The sequence below is a fragment of the Oncorhynchus mykiss genome, chromosome 19 (genome assembly GCF_013265735.2).
Source record: "Oncorhynchus mykiss isolate Arlee chromosome 19, USDA_OmykA_1.1, whole genome shotgun sequence".
In the NCBI taxonomy this organism is placed as follows: Eukaryota; Metazoa; Chordata; class Actinopteri; order Salmoniformes; family Salmonidae; genus Oncorhynchus; species Oncorhynchus mykiss.
Window position 1 is genome coordinate 31,745,844 of NC_048583.1, and position 26,832 is coordinate 31,772,675.

The following is a 26,832-nucleotide window of genomic DNA, read 5'->3' on the forward strand; positions in this document are numbered from 1 at the left end:
TTTGCACACCAATATACATGACCATCTGATCATTTATCACTCCAGTGTTAATCTGCAAAATTTTAATTATTCGCCTACCTCCTCATGCCTTTTGCACACATTGTATATAGACTCCCCCTTTGTTTTCTACTGTGTTATTGACTTGTTAATTGTTTACTCCATGTGTAACTCTGTGTTGTCTGCTCACACTGCTATGCTTTATCTTGGCCAGGTCGCAATTGTAAATGAGAACTTGTTCTCAACTAGCCTACCTGGTTAAATAAAGGTGAAATAAAATAAAATAAATACAAAAAGAGGAGGAAGAACAAAAGAGAGCAAAGAGCAAGGCAGAGTAGTAATTTCAGATCAATTTTGAGCTACTATGATAGAACATGTTTTCGTTCATCAAAAGACAATGACCGAAAAATATGAATTTTTTTTAGATTAAAAATGTACTTCTCCCTGAGAATTGTATGTTTTGAACAATGTGTTTTCTATTTTTCGGTGTATTGTTTACTGACTGCTTGAGAGTGTATATCATTTTGATCACTTTGTTTATGATTTGAGAGCCGTGTTTGATTTTGAACACAGGTAAAACTGTTTTGAGGCGAATGTTTCATTTTGCAAGAGGAGTCAGAGGTTATGTAAATAGTGCTTGAAGATGAGGTTTTGTGTTTAATGTTTTCAGGAAATGGAGCAAGGTTTCAGAAATTGTGTTTTAGCAATTGAGAAAAACTGTAACACCAGTGTTCTGGCAACATTTCCAATCAGGCCATCATTCCATCATGGCCACCTAATCATCCCCAGCTTCCAATTGGCTCAGTCATCCCCTCTCCTCCACCCTGTAACTATTCTCCAGGTCGTTGCTGTAAATTAAAATGTGCTTTCCGTCAACTTACCTAGTTAAATGAGAGAGAGAGAGAGAGAGAGAGAGAGAGAGAGAGAGAGAGAGAGAGAGAGAGACAGAGATACAGAGAGAGAGAGAGAGAGAGAGAGAGAGAGAGAGAGAGAGAGAGAGATGTTGCATTATTCAAGGCATCACCTGTGTGTTTGAAGTGAGAGTTCAAAGTCATGCTAATCAGGATAGGGGTCTAGAGTATGTATGTCTCTCACTCCAGAACACACACACACACACACACACACACACACACACACACACACACACACACACACACACACACACACCGACACACACACACACACACACACACACACACACACACACACACACACACACACACACACAGGCTGTAGCTCATGCCACACACTCTTAATTGTTTTCTCCTTCCTGTGGATGAAGAGTACCTGAGTGGTTAGTGGTTACCATGACGACTCTAGATGTCTTTTATCACGACCAATCAGAATACTGATTAGCTAAACAAGACTCTTCTTTTTCTTCTCATCTCTCTCCTTATTCTCTCTCTATAATCTCTCTCCCCACCTCTCTCCTTTAGTCTCTTTTCCATCCTTCCTCACATCTCTCCTCTCCTTCCCAATCTCATATGCACTCTCCCTACCCTCTTCTCCTCTCCCTCCCCCTGTTCTCCTCTCCATGCCAAGGTGAGAGCTGGAAAGTGGGATGAACATTTCAGGATAAAAGAGAGGGAAAGAACAGAGGGAGTCTTTGCCCTTCTAAAAGGAGTGATGCTAATTTAATTAGTGGTCTCAAAGGGATGTCCAGGGCTGGCTCAAGGCATAAGAGGTGTCCAGGGCTGGCTCAAGGCATAAGAGATGTCCAGGGCTGGCTCAAGGCATAAGAGATGTCCAGGGCTGGCTCAAGGCATAAGAGATGTCCAGGGCTGGCTCAAGGCATAAGGGATGTCCAGGGCTGGCTCAAGGCATAAGAGATGTCCAGGGCTGGCTCAAGGCGTAAGAGATGTCCAGGGCTGGCTCAAGGCATAAGAGATGTCCAGGGCTGGCTCAAGGCATAAGATATGTCCAGGGCTGGCTCAAGGCATAAGAGATGTCCAGGGCTGGCTCAAGGCATAAGAGATGTCCAGGGCTGGCTCAAGGCATAAGAGATGTCCAGGGCTGGCTCAAGGCATAAGAGATGTCCAGGGCTGGCTCAAGGCATAAGGTATGTCCAGGGCTGGCTCAAGGCATAAGAGATGTCCAGGGCTGGCTCAAGGCATAAGAGATGTCCAGGGCTGGCTCAAGGCATAAGAGGTGTCCAGGGCTGGCTCAAGGCATAAGAGATGTCCAGGGTTGGCTCAAGGCATAAGAGATGTCCAGGGCTGGCTCAAGGCATAAGAGATGTCCAGGGCTGGCTCAAGGCATAAGAGATGTCCAGGGCTGGCTCAAGGCATAAGATATGTCCAGGGCTGGCTCAAGGCATAAGAGATGTCCAGGGCTGGCTCAAGGCATAAGAGATGTCCAGGGCTGGCTCAAGGCGTAAGAGATGTCCAGGGCTGGCTCAAGGCATAATATATGTCCAGGGCTGGCTCAAGGCATAAGAGATGTCCAGGGCTGGCTCAAGGCATAAGAGATGTCCAGGGCTGGCTCAAGGCGTAAGAGATATCCAGGGCTGGCTCATGGCATAAGAGATGTCCAGGGCTGGCTCAAGGCATAAGAGATGTCCAGGGCTGGCTCAAGGCATAAGGGATGTCCAGGGCTGGCTCAAGTCATAAGAGATGTCCAGGGCTGGCTCAAGGCATGAGATGTCCAGGGCTGGCTCAAGTCATAAGAGATGTCCAGGGCTGGTTCAAGGCATAAGCGATGTCCAGGGCTGGCTCAAGGCATAAGAGATGTCCAGGGCTGGCTCAAGTCATAAGAGATGTCCAGGGCTGGTTCAAGGCATAAGAGATGTCCAGGGCTAATATGTCCAGCGACATAAGCAGTCGCTTAGATATCCAGGCTGCTAGGTTTTATTTAAAAAAAATGTGGGGTCCCAACTTCCTGTTGAGAGTTAGAATAATAGAATAGACAAGGTGCAAAGTTTAAATTTGGTTGTGCATCAGCAATTATCTTCACCCCATGGCAAAATGGGTAGAATTACAGTAAGTTAGCTTTAAAACTGCAAAAAAATATACATATCTTCCCCATGGAAAAATGAGCAGAATTTCAAAATTTTTTAAAATAACATTGAGACATTTTCCCTACGCCCTGTGGCAAAATGTCTACAACTGCATAAAAATTGCTTTAAACCTGAAATGCTTCTCTCCACTGTCAAGAGCAGGGCCAGGTGTGGGAGGAGGGGGGGAGGTGATGTCATCTGGTTAAACACAGAACCAATAGAGAGACAGGTGAAGTCTCAGGGCTGTAGAAGAGAGAGAGAGAGAGAGAGATGGATACAAGAGAGAGGTAGGTGGCAATAAGGAAAAAGAGAGAGCTTGAGTGGAATGGAAGAAAGACTGGATTTGAGACAGAGACGGGTGGTGAAAACTAGGGGGGGTATTAAAGAGAGAGAGAGAGAGAGAGAGAGAAAGAGAGAGAGAGAGAGAGAGAGAGAGAGAAGACTCCAGATTCAGTCTCCAGCTCAAGGCTGGGTTAGAGAATCAAAGACAGGTAAACAGTGTGAGGGGGTTGGAAGGTAGGGTTAACATGAGGTATTGTTGTTGTAAGGTCTACTTTAGTACTCAGTGTTATTGGGTAAAGTCTGAGTTTGTGTTTACATGAAAGACCTGAGGTTATTGTCTCTTAACTCTTAGACTCAGGGTGGAATATGGAAGAGGCGGGGCTGGAGTGAAGGTGCATATTACTGGAGGCTGACATTCGATACTGCAAAGTGTGATGATACACCTTTAAATGTGGAGGAGCTGGAGAGGGTTTGGAAGTGAAGTGTGTGAAAGTCCAGTTCAAAGCAGGTCTGTGAAGTGGTACTGAGGTCAGCCACAGACCAGCTCATTTCTGGAGAGAAAAAATGTTCATTGGTAGCACTGGTGCTCCAAACTTACAAAAGTTAGGAGCGCCACATAAAATCTAAGAGCACCAGAAATATTTTGTCATTGATTCAGATAAAGCCTACAACGGGCCTATATGAATCCTAATTACTTTTGAAGCACATCTCATGAAAAATACATCACTTTTCCTTTCCTTTGTTTGTTTTTTTAATTGTTCTTTTTTTATTTCCCTGCAGTGAACCCACTCAACATTTACATTACATTCAGTCATCTAACAGACTCCCAGCCAGAGCGACCCACAGGAGCAACCAGGGTCAAGCAATCCGCTCAAGTGCACGTCGACAGATCTCCCACCAAGTCAAAACGGGGACCCGAACCAGCGACCCATCAGCCACCGGCCCAAGCTCCCAACCGCCAGGCTACCAACCATCCAAGATCCCCCCCCACAGCTCTGAGAGCTGCCCCTCAACCACCCAAGTGTTTGCATATATAGATAAAGTTAGTAGGGCTGACCCATGGGGCGGCCTAAGATCACCATGCGCCATGCCAAGCGTCGGCTGGAGTGGTATAAAGCTCACCGCCATTGGACTCTGGAGCAGTGGAAACGTGTTCTCTGGAGTGATGAATCACGCTTCACCATCTGGCAGTCCGATGGACAAAATTGGGTTTGGCGGATGCCAGGAGAACGCTACCTGCCCCAATGCATAGTACCAACTTTAAAGTTTGGTGGAGGATGAATAATGGTCTGAGGCTGTTTTTCATGGTTCGGGCTAGGCCCCTTAGTTCCAGTGAAGGGAAATCTTAAAGCTACAGCATACAATGACATTCTAGACAATTCTGTGCTTACAACTTTGTGGCAACAGTTTGGGTAAGGCCCTTTCCTGTTTCAGCATGACAATGCCCCCATGCACAAAGCGAGGTCCATATAGAAATGGTTTGTTGAGATCGGTGTGGAAGAACTTGACTGGCCTGCACAGAGCCCTGACATCAACCCCATCGAACACCTTTGGGATGAATTAGAACGCTGACTGCGAACCAGTCCTAATCGCCCAACATCAGTACCCGACCTCACCTCTTGAGGCTGAATGGAAGCAAGTCCCTGCAGCAATGTTCCAACATCTAGCGGAAAGCCTTCCCAAAAGAGTGGAGGCTGTTGTGGTGGCAAAGGGGGGACCAATTCCATATGAATGCCCATGATTTTGGAATGGGAAGTTCGACAAGCAGGTGTCCACATACTTTTGGCCATGTCGTGTATGTGTTGAGTGCATGCTGAGAGAATAAACAGAGTGGAGGAACTGTGTGCTGCCTGCTTGAGTGACAGCGGGCGGGACTTGGTGTGTGTGGCCCAGGAACTGGAAGCAAGCAGTCGTGGAGGGAGAGAGAGGACTCCATGACACATTTTTCTAACTGCACAGGTGATCCCAAACTAAAACTGCAGGTCGCCAGCAGAATATTTTGTTGCATATGCGACCAAATTGGTCGCACTCTAGATCCCTGCACATATAAACACACACACACACACACACACACACACCAGGAGTGGTTTAGCAAACTATACGTACATTCTGCCCGGCGTCCTGCTGGTACTGTGTGAGAGAGGAGAGCTGAGACTCAGAGTGGTAGAGAGACAGACCCTTCCTCAGACTGTTCAGATCACCACTGTTAGCCTGCTGAGATACAGAGAGAGAGAGAGAGAGAGAGAGAGAGAGAGAGAGAGAGAGAGAGAGCGAGAGAGAGAGAACATTTAGAGGAAAAGTGCACACAGAAGGCAAAGAACAGAATATGTGCTGCCGATCTCCTCTGGCCGAGAGATAGAAGCACAACCTTGTAACAGCAGTTGTTCAGCCAGTTCAGTTCATTTATACCCTGTATATCAGTGAAAGTGGCCAGCATGTGTTTTGAATCCTCCTGTCTGGCATACAGTAAATGGCAATCCCTCTGCCTCAGGTCACTGTGACATTAGATGGGACCAAAAAGTCAATGAACATTCCCTCCTGCCTTTACATATGTCACATATCTGTGTCTGTCTCATTGGACAAGGTAATACAACAGAGACAAGGCAGGTTTTAGTGGATAAATCAAATCAAATATATTCCCTTGGAGATAAAACTGTATAGCAGGCTTTGGAGCGGTATGGCCTCTTTCTATGTACGTGTGTGAGGTCATTATGATGAGCTCACTCTAAACGGTGTGTCTTTTAACCAGTGATTTTACTCTTTGAAGACATCCTTAGTTTTCCTTTTACACTTTCATTGCTTCTGGTTTGCGTTTACTTCTTTCATTGTATTGTTTTCATTTGAATGCACTTAAAATAAAGCTTGGTTGATCTAGATTCCACACTGTCTATTTTACCCTCTGGGCTACGTAAGGAAAGCAAACCAGGCATAGAATGTTTCGTTTGATTCAGACATCGGTATCTGTTCAGTGTTATTTTGCATTTATCTGACGCTAACAGCAACCCTTCAGTTCAGCTCGAAAAAAAACAAACACACGCACACACACACACACACACACACACACTCCTTATGGTTAGACTCCCTGATTGGTCTGTGCTACCTGCTACCCTGAGGGATGGATTTTGTGTTCTTTGTCAGTGTTCTATGTTCTCTTTGTGTGGAGTGCAGAATGAGAGATCAACATGTTGTCAGCCCCAACACACAGAGCGGTAGCGTGTCGTCTTTGGGGCTGTTGGAGCAGCACAAATGCCCTGTGTAATCCCTTTTTCTGGAGTGTGTTTGTGTCACTACATGGACCTTCTCGCTCAGTCTCTCGCGCTCGCTCTGTTCTGATTGGTGTTGTGTGCTTTCAGCTCATTTGGGATTGGCTCAGTGGGATTACAGTACCGTCCCCATAGTGAAGGCTGTTGTAATCACAGAGCTGTATATATGGGGATATGTCTACATCAACAGGACACTCATAACTGAATCCCAAATGACACCCCTATTCCCTATTACAGTAAGTGCACTATTGGCCAGGGCCAATTGGGTGGCATTTTGGGACACAGCCTACACTTCTAGCTGATGCCATAATGATGCTCTCTCTGATTGTTACAATGTTAGTAAAACTCTGCACTAACTCTGCACTCCCTTCTACTCTAGTGTGTAGGTGTCCATTCATGTCTGTGTGTGTGTGTGTGTGTGTGTGTGTGTGTGTGTGTGTGTGTGTGTGTGTGTGTGTGTGTGTGTGTGTGTGTGTGTGTGTGTGTGTGTGTGTGTGTGTGTGTGTGTGTGTGTGTGTTCTAGGATCTCCCAGTAGAGGGTAGAGATACTGAGAATCGGTTTGTCTGTGTGTGTGTTGTTGCTCTTCACCGATTCCTTTCGTGTGAAATCAGACGGCAGACAGAATGACAATGAGAAGCCATGAAACATTCAGTCCTTGTGTGATTTCTCCTGCCCTCCCATTGTTTTAACCCAATCCATTATTGAAGACCACTTTCCCTGTGATACTGAATTATTCAATTAACCCTATCATCCCAGCAGGTAGAAGCTCTCTCTCTACTCCCCATCTCCCCTGTGTACTCGATTACTCTGCAATATTTAGCTTTCGCTATTCGCTCTCTTTCATCTCTCACATTCTCTATTTATACGTTGAAAAATACACTCGTGTCTCTGCTGCTTCCTCTGTCTCTCCCACGAGAGAGCTTGGGTTTGAGAAAGTGAGAGGGGGAGAAAGTAAGAGAGAGACAGAGGGCGAAGAGAGAGAAGAATATCAACGGAGGGGTGATCGTTTTCCCCATGGTAATAAAACAGCAGCAGTGTTTTACCTGTGATAGCAGCTGCTTGTTGTCATCCTCTAGGATGCTGACCTTGGTCTCCAGTTGTCTCATGTAGTTTGAAGATGGATCTGGGAGAAAAAGAGGAAGAGAAAACATCATGTACAAGAATGTCAGTCAGTGTCCCAAATAGCACCCTCTTCCCAATATACTGTTAGTGCACTACTTTTGAACAGGCTCCATATACGGTGTATATATATATATATATATATATATATATATATATATATATATATATATATATATATATATATAGGGAATAGGGTGCCATTTGGCACATACCCAGTGTCAAATCTGAACCACATGTCTGAAACCTTGACACATTCCTACTTCTCTCACCAACCCATACATCGTTTATTAGACCAAAACACATGCGGGCCCACAGTTTCACTCCAGTGTCTTGTAAATATCCATTGGCCTGTGTTTAATGTGTTGTCTGGTGGGCTCTGGGTCCCTCTGATTGGCATGTTTGTGTGATGCTCAGCAGTCCACTCAGCCTTAACCCTCCACTAGTCCAGTGCTCTATTGTTGACTCTCCCATGGGGATTATGTTGTGCCTAAAACTCCAGTAATCCTAAAATGGCTCTCTTTCATTTCCTGTAAACCGCCGATCCCCAACAATCAATACTGGACTGCACAGCTCCTTTACAGAGATTTCAAACCAATCCATCAGCTAAAGCACTGGGATTATTTTGGTGGCACGAAAACCTCGTGGTTTTCATGATTTAAATGGAGACAATCTGCAATGGCAGCAGTTGTTAGGCCCCCTACATGTACGCTCACACAGACACACACACACACACACACACACACACTGCTCTGTCATCCATCTCAGTAGTTTCCCTAATAAGAGGGGGGGCAGCATAGGGGGGAGTGTGTGCGTGTGTGTGTGTGTGTGTGTGGGTGGGCGGGTGGGTGGGTGTTGACCATAGTGATGACTGATGACTGAAACTTAGCGAGAAGGGATCATTCTCTACTCTATCCTTCTCTTCTCTGTTCCTCCATAACTCCCTCTGAAGGAATGAGACAGGGGAAAAGAGGGGGGAAGAATGATGGATAACAGACAGAGAGAGAGAGAGAGAGAGAGAGAGAGAGAGAGAGATATGGAGGGCTAGACAGTGGAACCAATGCCAAGGTGTCTAATGGTGTAGCTGGTAGACGTACAGATGCGAGGGCTGTGACACGAGCTAGAGTTGATCTCCTCTACCCTCTAACCACTGAGTTTATGACTAGTAAATCGCAACAACCCATTTTAAGCGTTTTGCTGAATAGGGGTTGCGTCCATAAATGGCACCCCAGTGCCTTCAGAAAGTACTCCGAAATATCTCATTTACATAAGTATTCACACCCCTGAGTCAATCATTAGTAGAAGCACCATTAGTAGTGATTACAGCTGTGAGTCTTTCTGGGTACGTCTCTAAAAGTTTTCCACACCTGGATTGTGCAACATTTACCCATTATTATTTTCAAAATTCTTCAAGCTCTGTCAAGTTTGTTGTGATTATTGCAAGTCAACCATTTTCAGGTCTTGTCATAGCTTTTCAAGTAGATTTAAGTCAAAACTGTAACCAGGCCAACATTAACCGTCTTCTTGGTAAGCAACTCCAGTGTAGATTTGACCTTGTGTTTTAGGTGATTGTCCTGCTGAAAGGTGAATTCATCTCCCAGTGTCTGGTGGAAAGCAGAGTGAACCAGGTTTTCCTGTAGGATTTTGCCTGTGCTTAGCTCCATTCCGTTTCTTTTTTATCCTGAAACTCCCCCGTCCTTAACGATTACAAGCATACCCACAACATGATGCAGCCATCAATATGCCTGAAAATATGAAGTGGTACCCAGTAATGTGTTGCTTTGGATTTGTCCAAAACACTATGTATTCAGACAAAAAGTTCATGCTTTGCCACATTTTTTGCTGTATTACTTTAGTGCCTTGTTGCAAACAGGATGCATGTTTTGGAAAATGTTTTATTATGTACAGGCTTCCTTCTTTTCACTCAATTAGGTTACTATTGTTGAGTAACAAAAATGTTGTTGATCCATCCTCAGTTTTGTTCTATTAGAGCCATTAAACCATTGATGTCATGGTGAAATCCCTGAGCGGTTTCTTTCCTCTTCAGCAACTGAGTTAAGAAGAACACCTGTATCTTTGTAGTGACTGGGCGTATTGGTACAGCATTCAGTGTAATTAATAACTTCACCATGCTCAAAGGGATATTCAATGTCTATTTTTACCCATCTGCCAATAGGTGCCCTTCTTTGTGAGGCATTGGAAAACCTCCCTGGTCTTTGCGGTTGAATCTGTGTTTAAAATTCACTGCTCGACTGAGGGACCTTACAAATAATTGTATGTGTGGGGTACAGAGAAGAGGTAGTCATTCAAAAATCATGCTAAACACTATTATTGCACACAGAGTGAGTCCATGCTACTTATGTGACTTGTTAAGCACATTTTTAATTCTGAACTTATTTAGGCTTGCCATAACAAAGGGGTTGAATACTTATTGACTCAACTTAAATTGTTTATTATACTGAACAAAAATATAAATGCAACATGCAACAATTTCAAAGATTTTACTGAGTTACAGTTCATATTAGAAAATCAGTCAATATAAATCAATGAATTAGGCCCTAATCTATGGATTTCACATGACTGGTCAGGGGTGCAGCCATGGATGGGCCTGGGAGGGAACAGGCCCACCCACTTGGGAGCCAGGCCCACCCACTGGATTTCCCCACAAAAGGGCTTTATTACAGACAGAAATACTCCTCAGTTTTGTCAGCTATCCGGGTGTCTGGTCTCAGACCATCCTGCAGGTGAAGAAGCCAGGTGTGGAGTTTCTGGGCTAATGTGGTTATACATGGTCTGCGTTTGTGAGGACGGTTGGACGTACTGCCAAATTCTCTAAGACGATGTTGGAGGCGGCTTATGGTAGAGAAATGAACATAACATTCTCTGCTGGACATTCCTGCAGTCAGCACGCCAATTGCACGCTGCACATTTTTTTGTACTCAGCACAAGGTGCACCTGTGTAATGATCATGCTGTTTAATCAGCTTCTTAATATGCCACAGCTGTCAGGTGGATGGATTATCTTGGCAAATGAGAAATGCTCACTAACAGGGATGTAAACAAATGCATGCACAAAATTTGAGGGAAATAAGCTTTTTGTGCGTATGGTAAATGTATGGGATCTTTTATTTCAGCTCAAGAAACATGGGACCAGCACTTTACATGTTGCGTTTATATTTTTGTCCAGTTAATTTCTAAGAAGTTCCACTTTGACATTATATGGCATTGTGTGTAGGCAACTTGTGTCTCCTCCACCACCAGGTGTCAGTATATGATACATAAAACCAATGACAGAGCTCAGTCATTACTGGCCATGAGACTGGCTGTTTGTCTCTGTCTCAGCTGTAAGGACCAGAGGCACAGACAGACAGATACAGTAGTGATTAACTTGACTCATCCGCCAGTGAATGACGCAATGGTGTTTTCATAGTAAAAACCACAGGATGGAGAGAGTGCAAGGGAGAGAGGGGCAGGGAAGGAGGAAGAGCGAGGGAGAGAGGCAGAGAGGTAAGGGAGGTAGAGAGAGGCAGATAAATAGCTGAGAGACAGACAGTTAGACGAAAAGGCAGACAAGGAGAAACACAGAGAGTGAAAGGGGAAAACTGGGGAGACAGGCACAGGCAGTGAGAGAATGAGAGAGAAACACTGGGAAGGAAACAAAGAGAAAGTGAGACAGGTTAGAGAGAGAGAGAGAAACAGAGAGAGAGAAAGAATCACAGAGAGAAACAGAGAGAGAGAGAAAGAGAGGGAGCGGCAGGCAAGGCTCCTGTGGCTACAGTAAGCCTCTTTGCCTTCCTTGTGACCGCTCTAATCTACCCACAGTGGTCAGCTGACCTGTCCTGTCCTGTACCCTGCAGCCAGCTCCCAAGCCGATTACTCCACCAGGCAGGCAGACAGGCTGTCCGTCAAAAGGGCCTAAGGCCTAGATGGTAGTCCCTAAATTTGCATCCCAAACAGCGCCCGTATTCCCTACGTAGTGCACTACTTTTGTCCAGAAGAATAGATTCCTGAGTTCCGTTCCAATCTAGAACCACGGCCATTCGAATCGTTCTGGTTCTACTGAGATAGAATCGCCAGGCGTCGATCACACGTCACAGTATTGCATAGACAATCAGCGAGACTCATACAATGTAGCCATGATGCATCCTCACAATGGACGGTCATATTCGCCCTGCTGGCATCTTTAATCCCATTACTCTTATTCTCCCATACGGTTGTGTTGTATAACCTGTGACAGAGCTGTATCCTCGCAGCTATACAGAAATACCTCAGCCATTATCAGACTAGGGATTACAGCAGGAAAGAAGGAGAGAATAGCAGAAATTCATTTTCATGGGAGAGATGGGACGTGAAGAGGATTACCCAGGGAATATCTTTACTGAGTGAGTATAACACACACACACACACACACACACACACACACACACACACACGCACACACACACACACACTCATACAGAGGTTTAGAAGGAGCATGTACAGTGCAGAAAAAAAGCACTAGGACGTTGACAGAAAAAACACACCGTTGCCAACTGACCATGTTTTCAGTCACAAGGGATAACTCTGCAATCTTACTATTCTCTTGATTTCAAGATGGCACGTGCAGACACATAAGCCTGTAATGCTGTCTGTTCCCAGATCTATGCACACTGGTAATGTCCAGGCGTCTATGACCTGTAGAAAGTCAACTTTGTGAGGTGAAGTCTCCACAGACTAGTTGAGACGGAAGGAATGCTTCATAAGTGTATAGTTAATGAATAGGAGGCCGGGGGGGGGGGGGGGGGGGTAACCAGTGACTAAACCTTACAGGCAGACCTCCAGTTATGGAATCAATTACAATCAAATTAGCTCGCCTCGCCTCCCACACTACTCCTTCCATTATAAAAACACTAGTAAAAACACAGTCCTACTCTACCTCTGGACACACACACAACCGCATGCACGCATACGCACATACACACACACAATTAATGAGGCTATAACATAGGGTTACTGTACACCCCTACTCTATCTTCAGAGCGCTCCCCTTAGAGCAGCACAATAAAGAAGGCTTTGAGCTCCCTGATTGGGACTCACTAAGGAATGATTTCAATTACAGTGAGGGGGAGGGAGATCAGGGGCCTGACCCTGGAAACGCACTCTCTCTCTCTCTCTCTCTCTCTCACACACACACACACACACACACACACACACACACACACACACACACACACACACACACACACACACACACACACACACACACACACACACACAGCTGCAAGGTAGCTGCGAGGCAGACCAAGGAATGATTTCAATTACCTAGTAGGTGGAGTTAGAGAGGCTAGTGGGAGAAGGGAAAACACACACATGGACACACACACGGACACACGGACACACACAGGGGCCAGTGGGGCAGGCAAACAGTGCAGTATTGTTCCGCACCCCTCTGCTCCACTCTCCGTCTGTTCACAGGGTCGCTATAGTAACATGACCTGGCCAGGGTCTCTATAGTAACCTGATCTGGTCTAACTCTAAGAGGCCCATACGGTTCTGATGACTGAGTTGCAGCCTCACACAAGCCATACACAGGAGAGATGAGTCTGAGAAGAACAGGAGAGATGAAACAGAGTTGAAAAGAAGACACAACTGACGATGACATACAGGCAGATTCTGTATGCTTGGTAAATAGTTGGACAAATATGCTCAAAGTAGATTGAAATAGTTAAACGCTACACCCACAAATACAACCAGGGCATAATTAAAAAGCCAGGAGTGTTGACTCAGCAAACCAGGCTGGATAGCAGGGATACAGTAACAGAAAAACTTTGCTGACCAAAGCTGCAGACAAAGCCTACTGAATTACACCGAATTACGGAGTGTGAAATGGAACTGTAACAAACAACAATATATCAGTAGCATAGAGCTGTCTGCATCATGTAAATACATCTAGGTTTGAGAGGGGGACAGAGGGGGACAGAGCGAGACAGACAGACAGACAGACAGACAGACAGACAGACAGACAGACAGACAGACAGGCAGGCAGACAGACAGGCAGACAGACAGACAGACAGACAGAGCGAGACAGACAGACAGAGACAGAGACAGAGACAGACAGACAGACAGACAGACAGACAGACAGACAGACAGACAGACAGACAGACAGACAGACAGACAGACAGACAGACAGACAGACAGACAGACAGACAGAAGACAGACAGACAGACAGAGGCCTGCATTGCTTGCGAGGCTAAGCGAGCCGTTCCATTTCTGTAAGGATTTGAACGTTGAACCCTCAAGACCCAGATAGATAGATACAGTATATGTCCTGAGGATTTACCCTTCCACAGTTCTATCACCATAGCTCATTTGGCCCTCACACCACACACACCTACACACACTCACACATTCACACATTCCCTGAGGGCTCATTACAGAGAGTGGTGGGACCTGACCTGGAATGACAGCCATAACAGAGAGACATAAAACTACATGTGAACCTTGCAGGGCTGATAAGGTCAAACACACAGCCACACCCAGTTACATAAGCAGCATTATAGAACAACTTCTTAAACAGTAACTGTGTGCCGTACCCGGGCCAGTGAGTCAAATGAATGACTGAGCAGCTTCTACTCTGGAGGACACAGCCTGCCTCGGGATACAGACACAGACAATTCTGATTATAGGATACACATACACGCACATACACAGACAGACACACACCGACTCTCTAACACACACACAGACACACACCAACTCTCTAACACACACGCAGCCTACAGACGCAGACACAGACAGTGCTGACCGAAGGACAAAGGAGAGAAGAGAGGAGAGGAGAGGAGAGGAGAGGAGAGGAGAGGAGAGGAGAGGAGAGGAGGGCATCCTACAATTACAGTCCGTCAGCAGCTGTCCACTTCCTGCTAACTCTTATGGATGGGCCGTACCGTCTGCGCTGCCCCAGACCTAGACAAGGTAGAAGCTGGAGACAGAGGTGCAAAGGTGCAGTCTGAATACACTCAGGAGGGACATTTTATAGGAGAAGACAGTGTATACAGAATGCAAAGAGGAGAATACTGTATGTGCTGCCGATCGCCTCTGGACAAGAGAGAGGAGCACAAGCACAGAAAGAAAGAAAGAAAGAAAGAAAGAAAGAAAGAAAGAAAGAAAGAAAGAAAGAAAGAAAGAAAGAAAAAGAGGGAATCAGGGTTTTAGGGATGGATGGATGGAGAAGAATAGAGAGGAGAGAATGGAGAGAGGTAGAGAAAGGGGAAAAGGTTGGTAGATTGTGTGGGGGAGAATTCCCATGTTGTTTGGTTAGTCTATACAACGTTAGTCACACAAGCTGTGGATGGAGGTGGTTGAGGTGATGGAGAGTCTGCTTACATGACAGGCCCCTTGGGGACAGCAGTGTCAACAAACACTTCCTCTCTACACTGCTCGACCGCACTGAGAACCACAGGGAAGGAGGAGGAGTGGTAAAGGAAAGAGGGAGCGAGGGATAGAAAGATGGAGAGAGTTAGAAGGAAGGAGATAGGGAGAGACGTGCCCTTGTGCATCTGTCCATTCACAGAGGCGCTGTTGTCACTATCAATCTCTGTTTGAGCTGCAGAGAGCCAAGTAATGAGGCACAGTACTGAGTTAGAGCACGCACGCACACACACACACGCACACGCACACACACACACAGAGCTAGGACCTTTCTCTCCTTGTCTCTACTCTCATACCCTCTTCACTCAAAGACACACACAATTACACACCCACCAACACCCCGTGGAAGGTGGAAGACATCCAACAACCTGACACCATAATCTATCACCCCTTCTCTCCCTGTTTTTCATAATGCACCACTAGACCCGGACAACAACTTCTAATCTGCTATTTGAATAGATTTCCATGAGAGACAAGTGCTCCTGTGTGTGTGTGTGTGTGTGTGTGTGTGTGTGTGTGTGTGTGTGTGTGTGTGTGTGTGTGTGTGTGTGTTTGTGTGTGTGTGTGTGTGTGTGTGTGTGTACCTAGATGTAACCTAGATGTTATCTGAAGATGCTGCTTCAGGGAACATGCAAATTCTAACCATACAACTCCAGCTACAGGATGTTTGCTTACCTACATCACAATTTAATGACATCACCGGATCGCTCAAGTCATAACGGTAACTGTTCAGTTCACTCGCTTCGGGAATATAATCTTATTATCAGAGAGGTAGTAAGATCTTTTAGAACAGTGTTTGATCGGTGTTAAAATAATTTGAACGTGGGAGTACATTTCGCTAGTTCAAATCTAAAACTAACCTCCCTGGTCAGGTCAGTGCCACTATCAACCATCTCTCTATTGCGTGTGTGTGTGTGTGTGTGTGTGTGTGTGTGTGTGTGTGTGTGTGTGTGTGTGTGTGTTATAAACCCACACACTGTGGAGAGGAGCAGAGGGTATTGTATAAACCAGGCCATGGCGCTGATGTGCTCCGATCAAGGGCATAGTTGGCATCACAGACATACAGTTAATACACACACTCACACACAACCACAATAGATTCAGGTCAAAAGTGTCAAAAGAATCAGGGAGATTCAGTAGGGTACAGTAAGGTACAGTAGGGTACAGTAAGGTACAGTAAGGTACAGTAGGGTACAGTAAGGTACAGTAAGGTACAGTAGGGTACAGTAAGGTACAGTAGGGTACAGTAAGGTACAGTAGGACACAGTAGGGTACAGTAAGGTACAGTAGGGTACAGTAGGGTACAGTAAGGTACAGTAAGGTACAGTAGGGTACAGTAAGGTACAGTAAGGTACAGTAGAGTACAGTAAGGTACAGTAGAGTACAGTAAGGTACAGTAGGGTACAGTAAGGTACAGTAAGGTACAGTAGGGTACAGTAAGGGAAAATAAAACATTGAGCGATGCCCTGACAACCCACTTGGCTACAACATATTGTCTTTCTGCCTGTCTGCGGTGTCTGGTCAAGCAAGCTCATTCCCAAGGTTCATTCCCGCTTCACTCCTCTCTCCCCCTATATAAGAATATAATAAAGAGATCAGTGCCTGGTTCATGTTACACACCTTTATGCTACCTAAGTCTCTCTCTTTCTCCCGTTCTCTTTCTCTTTCTCTCTGCATTATTGTGTACATACCTGCCCATAACAGGTCAGGTGTAAATCCCCTGTGTTATTTAGCAGGCTTCAGTAATCCACTAATCCAACAATATCCGAATACATCACTACAAAATAGGCCTATCCCTGATCGGTATGTGTCTTTATTATAGCTCTTAAATGAGGGAGGACTCATCTAGCATTGAATAAGTTGTTTTCAAAAGCACACAATTCCATCAGTGTTTAGGCTACATGCACACTTTGTATGCAGTATTCAAACCAGTGGAGGCTGGTGGGAGGAGCTATAGGAGGACAGGCTCATTGTAATGGCTGGATTGGAATTAACGGAACGGAGTCAAACATGTGGTTTCCATATGTGTTAAAAGGTCCAGCCATTACAATGAGCCTGTCCTCCTATAGCTCCTCCCACCAGCCTCCACTGATTCAAACATAGGCATACAGTACAGTATGATGCCTGTGTGGATATTGTGCAATGTGCAAGAAACCACATCCCTTTAATCCGCACAGAGTCGTGTGAATAAAACCTCTTCCTGGTTGTTTCCCTGTGCACGTACAGTACATAGTACACGTTGGATACATGGTGATTTGAATGTGATCCCATTCTGCGTTCCCCTCGGTGTGTACAGTGGTGTCGTGGTGCCTGGAGAAGTGGGTATAATCTAATTTTACCCTGTGTGAAGAATTCTATGAGAAACAGTGACATGCACTCTGACTGACCTAAAAAAATCCCATATTGGTTTTTCACAGTCAGGACAACCCAAGCTGTATTGTGAAAGTAGGCTAATAGTAGTTCTACTATAGAGTCCCACAGTGGAGTTGTCATAATACCCATAAAAGCTAGCGGTCAAACGAGGAAATGGTTCCAATAATTTTCCACCATACATTTTTCCCCATGGGGGATTTTAGAAACACTTAAAATAAGGACTGTGTTTCGTGTAGGCTTACCCTGGCGTGATAACCATGTAAATTTACCTCGGACAAGATTACTTTAACAATATATTCGTCTCTATTTACCCTCAGATTAAAAAATGCTAATCCCTGCAAGCTCCTGCACGTCATCTCTAGCTGATACCTTTGCTAACAGGTATGTCCATTTAAAACTTGCACAAGACAGTTCACATAATTGTCAATTTAAAGAAATGTATAACTATTTATTCATTACTACATTTAGCTAACATTAGATAGTTGCTCCAGAGATTCTTACCTTTTCTTCGATGAGAAAGTCTCGTCCAGATCAACATCAGAAGAATGAATGGTGGAAAAATGATTGGAACCATTTCCCTGTTTGACCTCTAGGTTTTATGGGTATTATGACTCACACCGTGGGACTCTATTGAAACAGATAAATGAGGCTGTCAACTGATTCAGAAATTCCCAGGTTTCAGATTTGTCCCAATTTCTCCAGGTTTTTGCTCTCAAAGTCACAGAAAAACAACAGAATTGTATGTTCTAAGTCCATAACAATGCTTGAAACACATCAAGAGGCCACTTTCGAGGTCTGGGGAAAATCTAAGATTATTCAATTTTTGAGTGTAGTTACCCTTTAATTAAAGTGTGCAGGCACCTAGCACTGTTTGGTTAGCAGTGTTTCTGTTGCACATGAGATGGAGTTTGCAAACAAAACGGCCACTGAATTGACGCAAATACTCATTCTGAGAGGTAGGCATAGGTTACTTTGTGGCTCGTTAACATTCATAGAGTAGGTTTTGGGAAAGCTTTATCAACTACCAAAAGCCCTATCATTAGCAGCGTCACTGTGTTTTCCCTGTTCCTTAATTGTTTGACACCTGGAAGTTTTACTTCATATCATGAGGCATGGCTTACCTTGCTTCAAAGTAGTCTATAGCCAAAATCCCACCATAAAAACGTGGAGGCAATCATTCTTTATGAAGACTTCCTCATATGAGTTCTCGTTTTCTTTCAACTTTCTTTCATTGCCTAGCAACCAAAGGCATTGTCCTAGTTATGTTACCAACCATGATAGTTGTCGCATCTTTAAATCCCCCTCTTTGTACATTCCGAAGAGATATTTCCATCTTTGCCCATGAAACCACTCGCATGTGCTAATGTACATTTTAAAACAGTGTTTTGGAACGTTCAGGCGCAGGCCTACGGCCGTGTGTACATTGCTGTGCCTAATATGTGGAGAGATAATACGTTATCACCATTTTAAGCTAAACATTCTGGTCTGTTCCATCAGCCTTATTAGTTGATGCGCATCAGTGGGGATTAAGAAGTGAATATACGCCATGCCCACTGAAAAACAAGTAGGTATACAGTCTATACCTGCGTAAAACCCCCACTACACCACTGGTGTGTAGCTAGCTATTAACCTGACTTCTCACAGTGAAGGTCCCTGTAGTGAAGCTCTACAGTGCTCTTCCCTAACTGCTAAGTGCTAAAGAGCCACATGAGATATCTAACGGCCGTGGCGCTAGGCTCATTAGCGTTATTAGCGTGAAGGTTACAGGGAGTCGATAGGCACACGCTAAGGTTAGGCCTCCCTATAGAGAGGGACCTAGGATAGCTAAACTACGGCTGTGCTCCATTCCGTCCTTTCTGCTAGGGTTCACTCCACATGGCAGATCTGATAGAACTATGGACTGGGTAGGTGAAAGCCAATGAATATGTCAGAATCTAGGCCTGTTGTTTCAAAGTCCTGTATCCCCAGAAGAGGAACTAACTGGGGCCTCCGGTTGCTTTTAGGCTAAGGCACAGATCTAGGATCAGTTTAACCTCCCCAAATCCTGACTTGAGGTAATACTACACAAAACTGACCTTAGATCAGTGTCTAGGGATAATGTGAGTGTATGCGTCCCAAATGGCATCCTATTCCCTATATAGGACCCATTCGGCTCTGGTAAAAAGTAGTGCACAGGGAATAGGGTCCCATTTGGGATTCACCCTATGAGTGTTAGCATGGCCTTGGTCCCGGTTCAAGCTTAACGCTAACTGGCTTTAGATGGGAAACGGCCATTTTATCCCACAGTTTTTTACACATACAGAATCTGACTGAAAGCTGTAAGGATCTTACAGAGCAAAGCATTGGATTCGCTGGTAGGCAGGGGCATATGCTGTTTCACCACTATAAAACTGCATTTACAACTCTCTACTAGCCTGGTCCCTGATCCTCGTGTGCTGTTTTTGCCAACTCCTATGACAATGACCAGAGTTGACGAAACAGCACAAACAGATCCGGGACCAGGCTAGCTCTCTATTACTACAACAAGGCTGAAATGTAGCACAATGTTTCCCCATCTAAAGATGTTACTTTTTATTTATTTTACCAGGTCACTCATTGAGAATCAAAGCAGTCTTGAGTGTGTCAACTGTAGCACCCTGCAGGTACTTGTCCACACTGACCCCGTTTTTTGTTATTTAACCTTGAATTGAACTAGGCAAGTCAGTTAAGAACAAATTCTTATTTACAATGACGGCCTACCCCCGCCAAACCCTAACCCCGACGACACTGGGCCAATTGTGCGCCGCCCTATGGGACTCCCAATCACGGCCGGTTGTGATACGGCCTGGAATCGAACCAGGGTCTGTAGTGACACCTCTAGCACTGAGATGCAGTGCCTTAGACCGCTGCACCACTCGGTAGCCCACAAAGACAACAATCGAGATGAATGCTGACCGGCACCAAACACTTTGTGTACTAACTCTGTCATAACAGCATCATAAACACACCTAGCTAAAGCAAACACTTAGATATGATGTACCACTCCCCCCATAGCAAGGAAAGCAGGAGATAAAGAGAGTTGCTCAAATGAAAGGCTTTGAGATGGCTAGCCTTTCTGTATGTAATGAACAGACAGGAGAAATAGTGTTTCACTCCCTGGTTAGATTTCATTACATTCCTGGTGGCTTGTTTATCAGTTCACGTTTGGAGGTGTAATTAAATTAAAATGACTGAGTGCCAGGGTCTATAATCTAACTCTACTTTTCCAAATACCTTGGTACATAAACACCCAGCGTGGAGTAAAGTATTGCCCCAAGGCCTTCTTCCTTCATCTTCCTGTCGCTCCATTCAAACACAGGTAAACAAACAGGCCTCAGTCAGCCAGTCAGGACTTGACTTAAACGTGGAAAAATAAACAGTGGAATAAAAAGAGAGATCGTCGGAGAAACAACATGGAGAGGAGACGGAATATCAAGGCATTGACAAGAAGGTATCCGAGCAACAAACCACACTGTTTGACTTCAGGGCCTGGGTGCTCTTTGGCTATATTGGCTTCATCTGCTTCCTTCCATTGTGTGTGTGTGTGTGCGTGTGTGTGTGTGTGGATGTGTGTGTGTGTGCGTGTGCGTGTGTGTGTGCGTGTGCGCGTGCGTGTGTGTGTGTGTGTGCGTGTGTGCGTGCGTGTGACCAGATCCCTACTGCCTAGAGCTAAAACTAAGCATCATTACCAACACGGACTCACTGATCTTCCACATGGAATATTACATTGAAACCCCTCAAAATGTACCTCCCATTTTTGTGGCTTGTATGGTTTCAGTTGATATCTAAATAACAGTCAAAACTGTTTAGGATGAAAGTTGCTCGAAATCCTAAAATGAGCCGTTCGGAAATCAGGATGAAGGTGTATTTAGAAACAAGTTCACTTCCACTGGGATAAATGTCATTTTCAAACAAGGGTAATCATTAGACTAATACCAGAATGGGTGACAGTAGACGTTGGTTTCACAACTGGGCAGAGACGGGGGAAGATACTACGGACATCCTCCGATGCAAATTAGACGAAGACGATAAAGAGAAAAGGAGAGGGGGATGAGAAGAAGACACAAAGAACAAGAGAGAAGGAGAATGACCCATTTCTATCAGAAAGGATTTATCGATGCTCATGAGCTCTTTTCCAAGTCACTGTATCCCTGTTACAGGAACATCTCCCTTTCAGCTCATTTTCAATGAACAGTGCATATTCCACCTTTGGTAATTGTGGGGGGTTCTGAAATAATGGGTTAACATCAACATAAACATATTGCAAAGGCTTATGAGGGTTCCCTGAGTATCTTTGTAATTCCAAGCCTGTTTTTACTGTCGTACTAGAATAAGTCTGTCCGCTTTCTCCAGGTATTGTTAATCACAGTATCCTGTACAAGTACCCAGACTCCCCCTCAAGGAGGGCTGTGTCCTCTCCAAAACAGAGAGAGAGAGTGTGTGCCCTGGGAACATGGGATAAGATAGCAGCATTGGTCCTATGTTTAATGTGAAAGATGCTGACCCACACACACACCGTAGAGAGGGCGACGGGCAACCAGTGACATATGGCGTGTGTACATTGCGAGTGGTGTGGTAATTGCTCAAACTCCACATCTACCTCACATTCCAGAGATACTTTCCGAGTTGTTATTTGGAACAGTGCCAATCAAAAGCAAAACTGGGCTGCAGCTTCACATAAACTCAGCAAAAAAAAGAAACGTCCTCTCACTGTCAACTGCGTTTATTTTCAGCAAACTTCACATGTGTAAATATTTGTATGAACACAACAAGATTCAACAACTGAGACATAAACTAAACAAGTTCCACAGACATGTGACTAACAGAAGTTGAATAATGTGTCCCTGAACAAAGGGGGGAGGTCAAAATCAAAAGTAACAGTCAGTATCTGGAGTACTGCAGTGCATCTCTTCCTCATGGACTGCAACAGATTTGCCCGTTCTTGCTGTGAGATGTTACCCCACTCTTCCACCAAGGAACCTGCAAGTTCCCGGACATTTCTGTGGGGAATGGCCCTAGCCCTCACCCTCCGATCCAACAGGTCCCAGGGATTGAGATCCGGGCTCTTCACTGGCCATGGCAGAACACTGACATTCCTGTCTTGCAGGAAATCACGCACAGAACGATCAGTATGGCTGGTGGCATTGTCATGCTGGAGGGTCATGTCAGGATGAGCCTGCAGGAAGGGTACCACATGAGAGAGGAGGATGTCTTCCCTGTAACGCACAGCGTTGTGATTGCCTGCAATGACAACAAGCTCAGTCCGATGATGCTGTCACACACCGCCCCAGACCATGACGGACCCTCCACCTCCAAATCAATCCCGCTCCAGAGTACAGGCCTCAGTGTAACGCTCATTCCTCCGACAATAAACATGAATCCGACCATCACCCCTGGTGAGACCAAACCACGACTCGTCAGTGAAGAGCACTTTTGCCAGTCCTGTCTGGTCCAGCAACGGTGGGTTTGTTCCCATAGGTGATGTTGTTGCAGGTGATGTCTGGTGAGTACCTGCTTTACAACAGGCCTACAAGCCCTCAGTCCAGCCTCTCTCAGCCTATTGCGGACAGTCTGAGCACTGATGGAGGGATTGTGCGTTCCTGGTGTAACTCGGGCAGATGTTGTTGCCATCCTGTACCTGTCCCGCAGGTGTGATGTTCGGATGTACCAATCCTGTGCAGGTGTTGTTACACGTGGTCTGCCGCTGTGAGTACGATCAGCTGTCCATCTTGTCTCCCTGTTGTGCTGTCTTAGGCGTCCCACAGGACGGACGTTGCAATTTATTGCCCTGGCCACATCTGTAGTCCTCATGTCTTCTTGCAGCATGCCTAAGGCACGTTCATGCAGATGAGCAAGGACCCTGGGCAGCTTTCTTTTGGTGTTTTTCAGAGTCAGTAGAAAGGCCTCTTTAGTGTCCAAAATGTTCATAACTGTGACCTTAATTGCCTACCGTCTGTAAGCTGTTAGTGTCTTACTGACCATTCCACAGGTGCATGTTCATTCATTGTTTATGGGTCATTGAACAAGCATGGGAAATACTGTTTAAACCCTTTACAATGAAGATCTGTGAAGTTATTTGGATTTTTACGAATTATCTTTGAAAGACAGAGTTTATAACATATCACATTTATAATCACTTACATGGAAGGAAAAGTACTTCATACTGGCTAAACTTTTCATTGATTAAATACCATCACCTTGGCATACAACTTTGGAGTGGTACAGATCTAGGATCAGCTTTTCCTCCCTTAACCATTAGTGGGTGAAATTCTTCACCTTACACCGTTCGTGTCATATACTGAGTAAACTTTGATCTTTTTTAATTGGATTGGATAGTTCATTCATTTTGAGACAAGTAAAGAGAGGTAAACTTATATTCAGATAGATATGCTGGTGTCATAAACCTGAAGCATTAGATGAGAGGCCTGTGCTAATCATTCAAAGAGAGACCTTTGTCCCCTGGCCCTGCCTAACCCTGCAGCCTAACCCTGTGTGTGTGTGTGTGTGTGTGTGTGTGTGTGTGTGTGTGTGTGTGTGTGTGTGTGTGTGTGTGTGTGTGTGTGTGTGTGTGTGTGTGTGTGTGTGTGTGTGTGTGTGTGTGTGTGTGTGGCCTAACCCTACCTAGTAACCCTGTCTTATCTAGGGGCCTCCAGGCAGGAGAGGATAGCCTGTGAGGTTAGCCTCTCACTCTGTACCTCCTGTGATAGTGGAGTTAAGAGGCAGGAGGGGAGGGAGAGGTGAGAAATAAAGACTGTGTGAGTGTGTCAGAGAGAAAGAAAGTTTGTGCTGGTTTCTCCACTCTGCGTGTGTCAGTCTCGGCGTTAGCCAGCCCATGCTCAGGGTCCTGTAGTGATATAGTGGGGTGACGTGATGCTTCATTCACCCATTCACCATGGTGGGGCTTTGAAGAGCCCCCAACCCCTTTGTCCGCAAAACAATAGTGTCGGACAGATGGCCCGGGCAGACCCAAGCAAGACTCTCACACACACACACACCCCTCTAACCCCTCCAACCCGGTTCAGACAGTGACAGGGGTACAGCTTAACCCCCCTCCCCCCCGTCGCTCTGTCTGGGATGATCTAACAGGCTTCTCAATCACAGAAGCCAAACAATGATGATTAGCTAACAGAACACAGAATCTCTAGACCGAATACTAGCATTTCTACATTTCTATTCGGATACCACACACCCCTTTCAGGGAAGGTGTGACCGCGGCAGGTAGCCTTGAAGTTAAGAGTGTTGGGCAAGTTACCGAAAAGTTGCTGGTTCGAATCCCCGAGCCGACTAGGTGAAAAGTCTGTGGATGTGCCCTCGAGCAAGGCACTTAACCCTAAATGCTCCTGTAAATCTCTCTGGATAAGAGTGTCTGCTGAATGACTCAAATGTAAAATGGCTGCTCTTCAGGTGAGACAGCGAGAAAAGGGGAGGGAGCGATAGAGAAAGAGAGGATGAGACAGATCCGGTGGGATTAAGAGATTGGTCAGATTAAACCAAGAGGCCAACTGCAGGCTCAGGAGAAGCCAATCTGTTTTTTATTGCTTTTGACTTCCTTCATATTTCACACCAAACACATTGAATAATCCTAACAAAATGGGGATTGCCCCTCGCAAAACTGGGGTTGACCCTAGCAAAACTGGGGTTGACCCTAGCAAAACTGGGGTTGACCCTAGAAAAACTGGGGTTGACCCTAGCAAAACTGGGGTTGACCCTATCAAAACGGGGGTTGACCCTAGCAAAATTGGGGTTGACCCTATCAAAACTGGGATTGACCCTATCAAAACTGGGGTTGACCCTATCAAAACGGGGGTTGACCCTATCAAAACTGGGATTGACCCTATCAAAACTGGGGTTGACCCTATCAAAACTGGGATTGACCCTATCAAAACTGGGGTTGACCCTATCAAAACTGGGGTTGACCCTAGCAAAACTGGGGTTGACCCTAGCAAAACTGGGATTGACCCTAGCAAAACTGGGGTTGACCCTAGCAAAACTGGGGTTGACCCTAGAAAAACTGGGGTTGACCCTATCAAAACTGGGGTTGACCCTATCAAAACTGGGGTTGACCCTATCAAAACTGGGGTTGACCCTGACCCTATCAAAACTGGGGTTGACCCTATCAAAACTGGGGTTGACCCTATCAAAACTGGGGTTGACCCTATCAAAACTGGGGTTGACCCTATCAAAACGGGGGTTGACCCTATCAAAACTGGGGTTGACCCTATCAAAACTGGGGTTGACCCTATCAAAACTGGGGTTGACCCTATCAAAACTGGGGTTGACCCTATCAAAACTGGGGTTGACCCTATCAAAACTGGGGTTGACCCTATCAAAACTGAGGTTGACCCTAGAAAAACTGGGGTTGACCCTATCAAAACTGGGGTTGACCCTATCAAAACTGGGGTTGACCCTATCAAAACTGGGGTTGACCCTATCAAAACTGGGGTTGACCCTAGCAAATGGCCACTTCTAGCCCCGTATTTCTTCCCCTGCTATACCTGATTCATGGATGAATTGGTTCTCTCTTTCTCACTCTCTCAAAAACACATCACTGTCTTCCATTAGCCACTAGTGGAATGCTTGGCAACTGATGTGAATCAGAATGACCTAAAACAAATCTATAAATAATCCCGTAACAGACAGTCTGTCACATCAAATGGAGGATTTGGCCCTGGTGACTGCATGGTGAGGTTATTCAACTCATTGACCCTGGTGAGGTTGCTCATCCATCCACATGCTTACATAACAGGCCCTGCCATCCTGTCTGGCTGCAGTGTCTTGTGGAAAAGCCACTCTGAATCAGCCACACCCTCTTGGGGTTAAAAGCCAGCAACACCCTCTATAGTACGGTCTATACCATTCATACTTACAAACTCAAACATACACACATACCTCTCGTTCATTCACCCTAGCCCTTACTCTCACCTACTCTCTTACCTCCTCTCTCCCTCTTTTGTTCTACCGGTCCTCTAGGATCAATCAACCGGCAGATAATTGTTGGTTGCTATGGCATTCCCACGACTACCACCTCCTGGCCATGCGAGACCAGCCAATCCCAGCCTCCCGCTCCCCTTTGACCCCCTTTTCCCTCCAATGAGGTCACTTTCCCCATGAGAGAGTGAGAATGAGAGAGAGAGAGAGAGAGAGAGAGAGAGAGAGAGAGAGAGAGAGAGAGAGAGAGAGAGTGAGAATGAGAGAGAGAGAGAGAGAGAGAGAGAGAGAGAGAGAGAGAGAGAGAGAGAGAGAGAGATTTTGAATGTGGAAAAGAGGTAGAGAAAGAGGGATAGGGAAAGATGACGAAAACAAAATGTCCCCTGTGAAATTCTATGCCTCCATATGACTAGCTAGCTAATTAATTCAATCTGAGCAGCCCACATTCTA

At 45.4% G+C, this 26,832-nt stretch overlaps 1 protein-coding gene across 2 annotated transcripts in view; it reads right to left on the reverse strand.

The window, feature by feature from the left end:
• The window catches only part of ccdc85ca (coiled-coil domain containing 85C, a), a 57,797-nt gene that overhangs the window by 12,832 nt on the left and 18,133 nt on the right, over window positions 1-26,832 (reverse strand). Inside the window, exons 2-3 of one of the 2 annotated variants that reach the window (XM_036954646.1) lie at window positions 7,582-7,661; window positions 5,381-5,485 (exon numbers count right to left, since the gene is read on the reverse strand). In XM_036954646.1, the coding sequence (XP_036810541.1) occupies window positions 5,381-5,485; window positions 7,582-7,661 (185 nt within the window). Of the gene's footprint in view, window positions 1-5,380; window positions 5,489-7,581; window positions 7,662-26,832 lie in introns of both variants that reach the window. The other variant, XM_036954644.1, reaches the window with a different exon arrangement.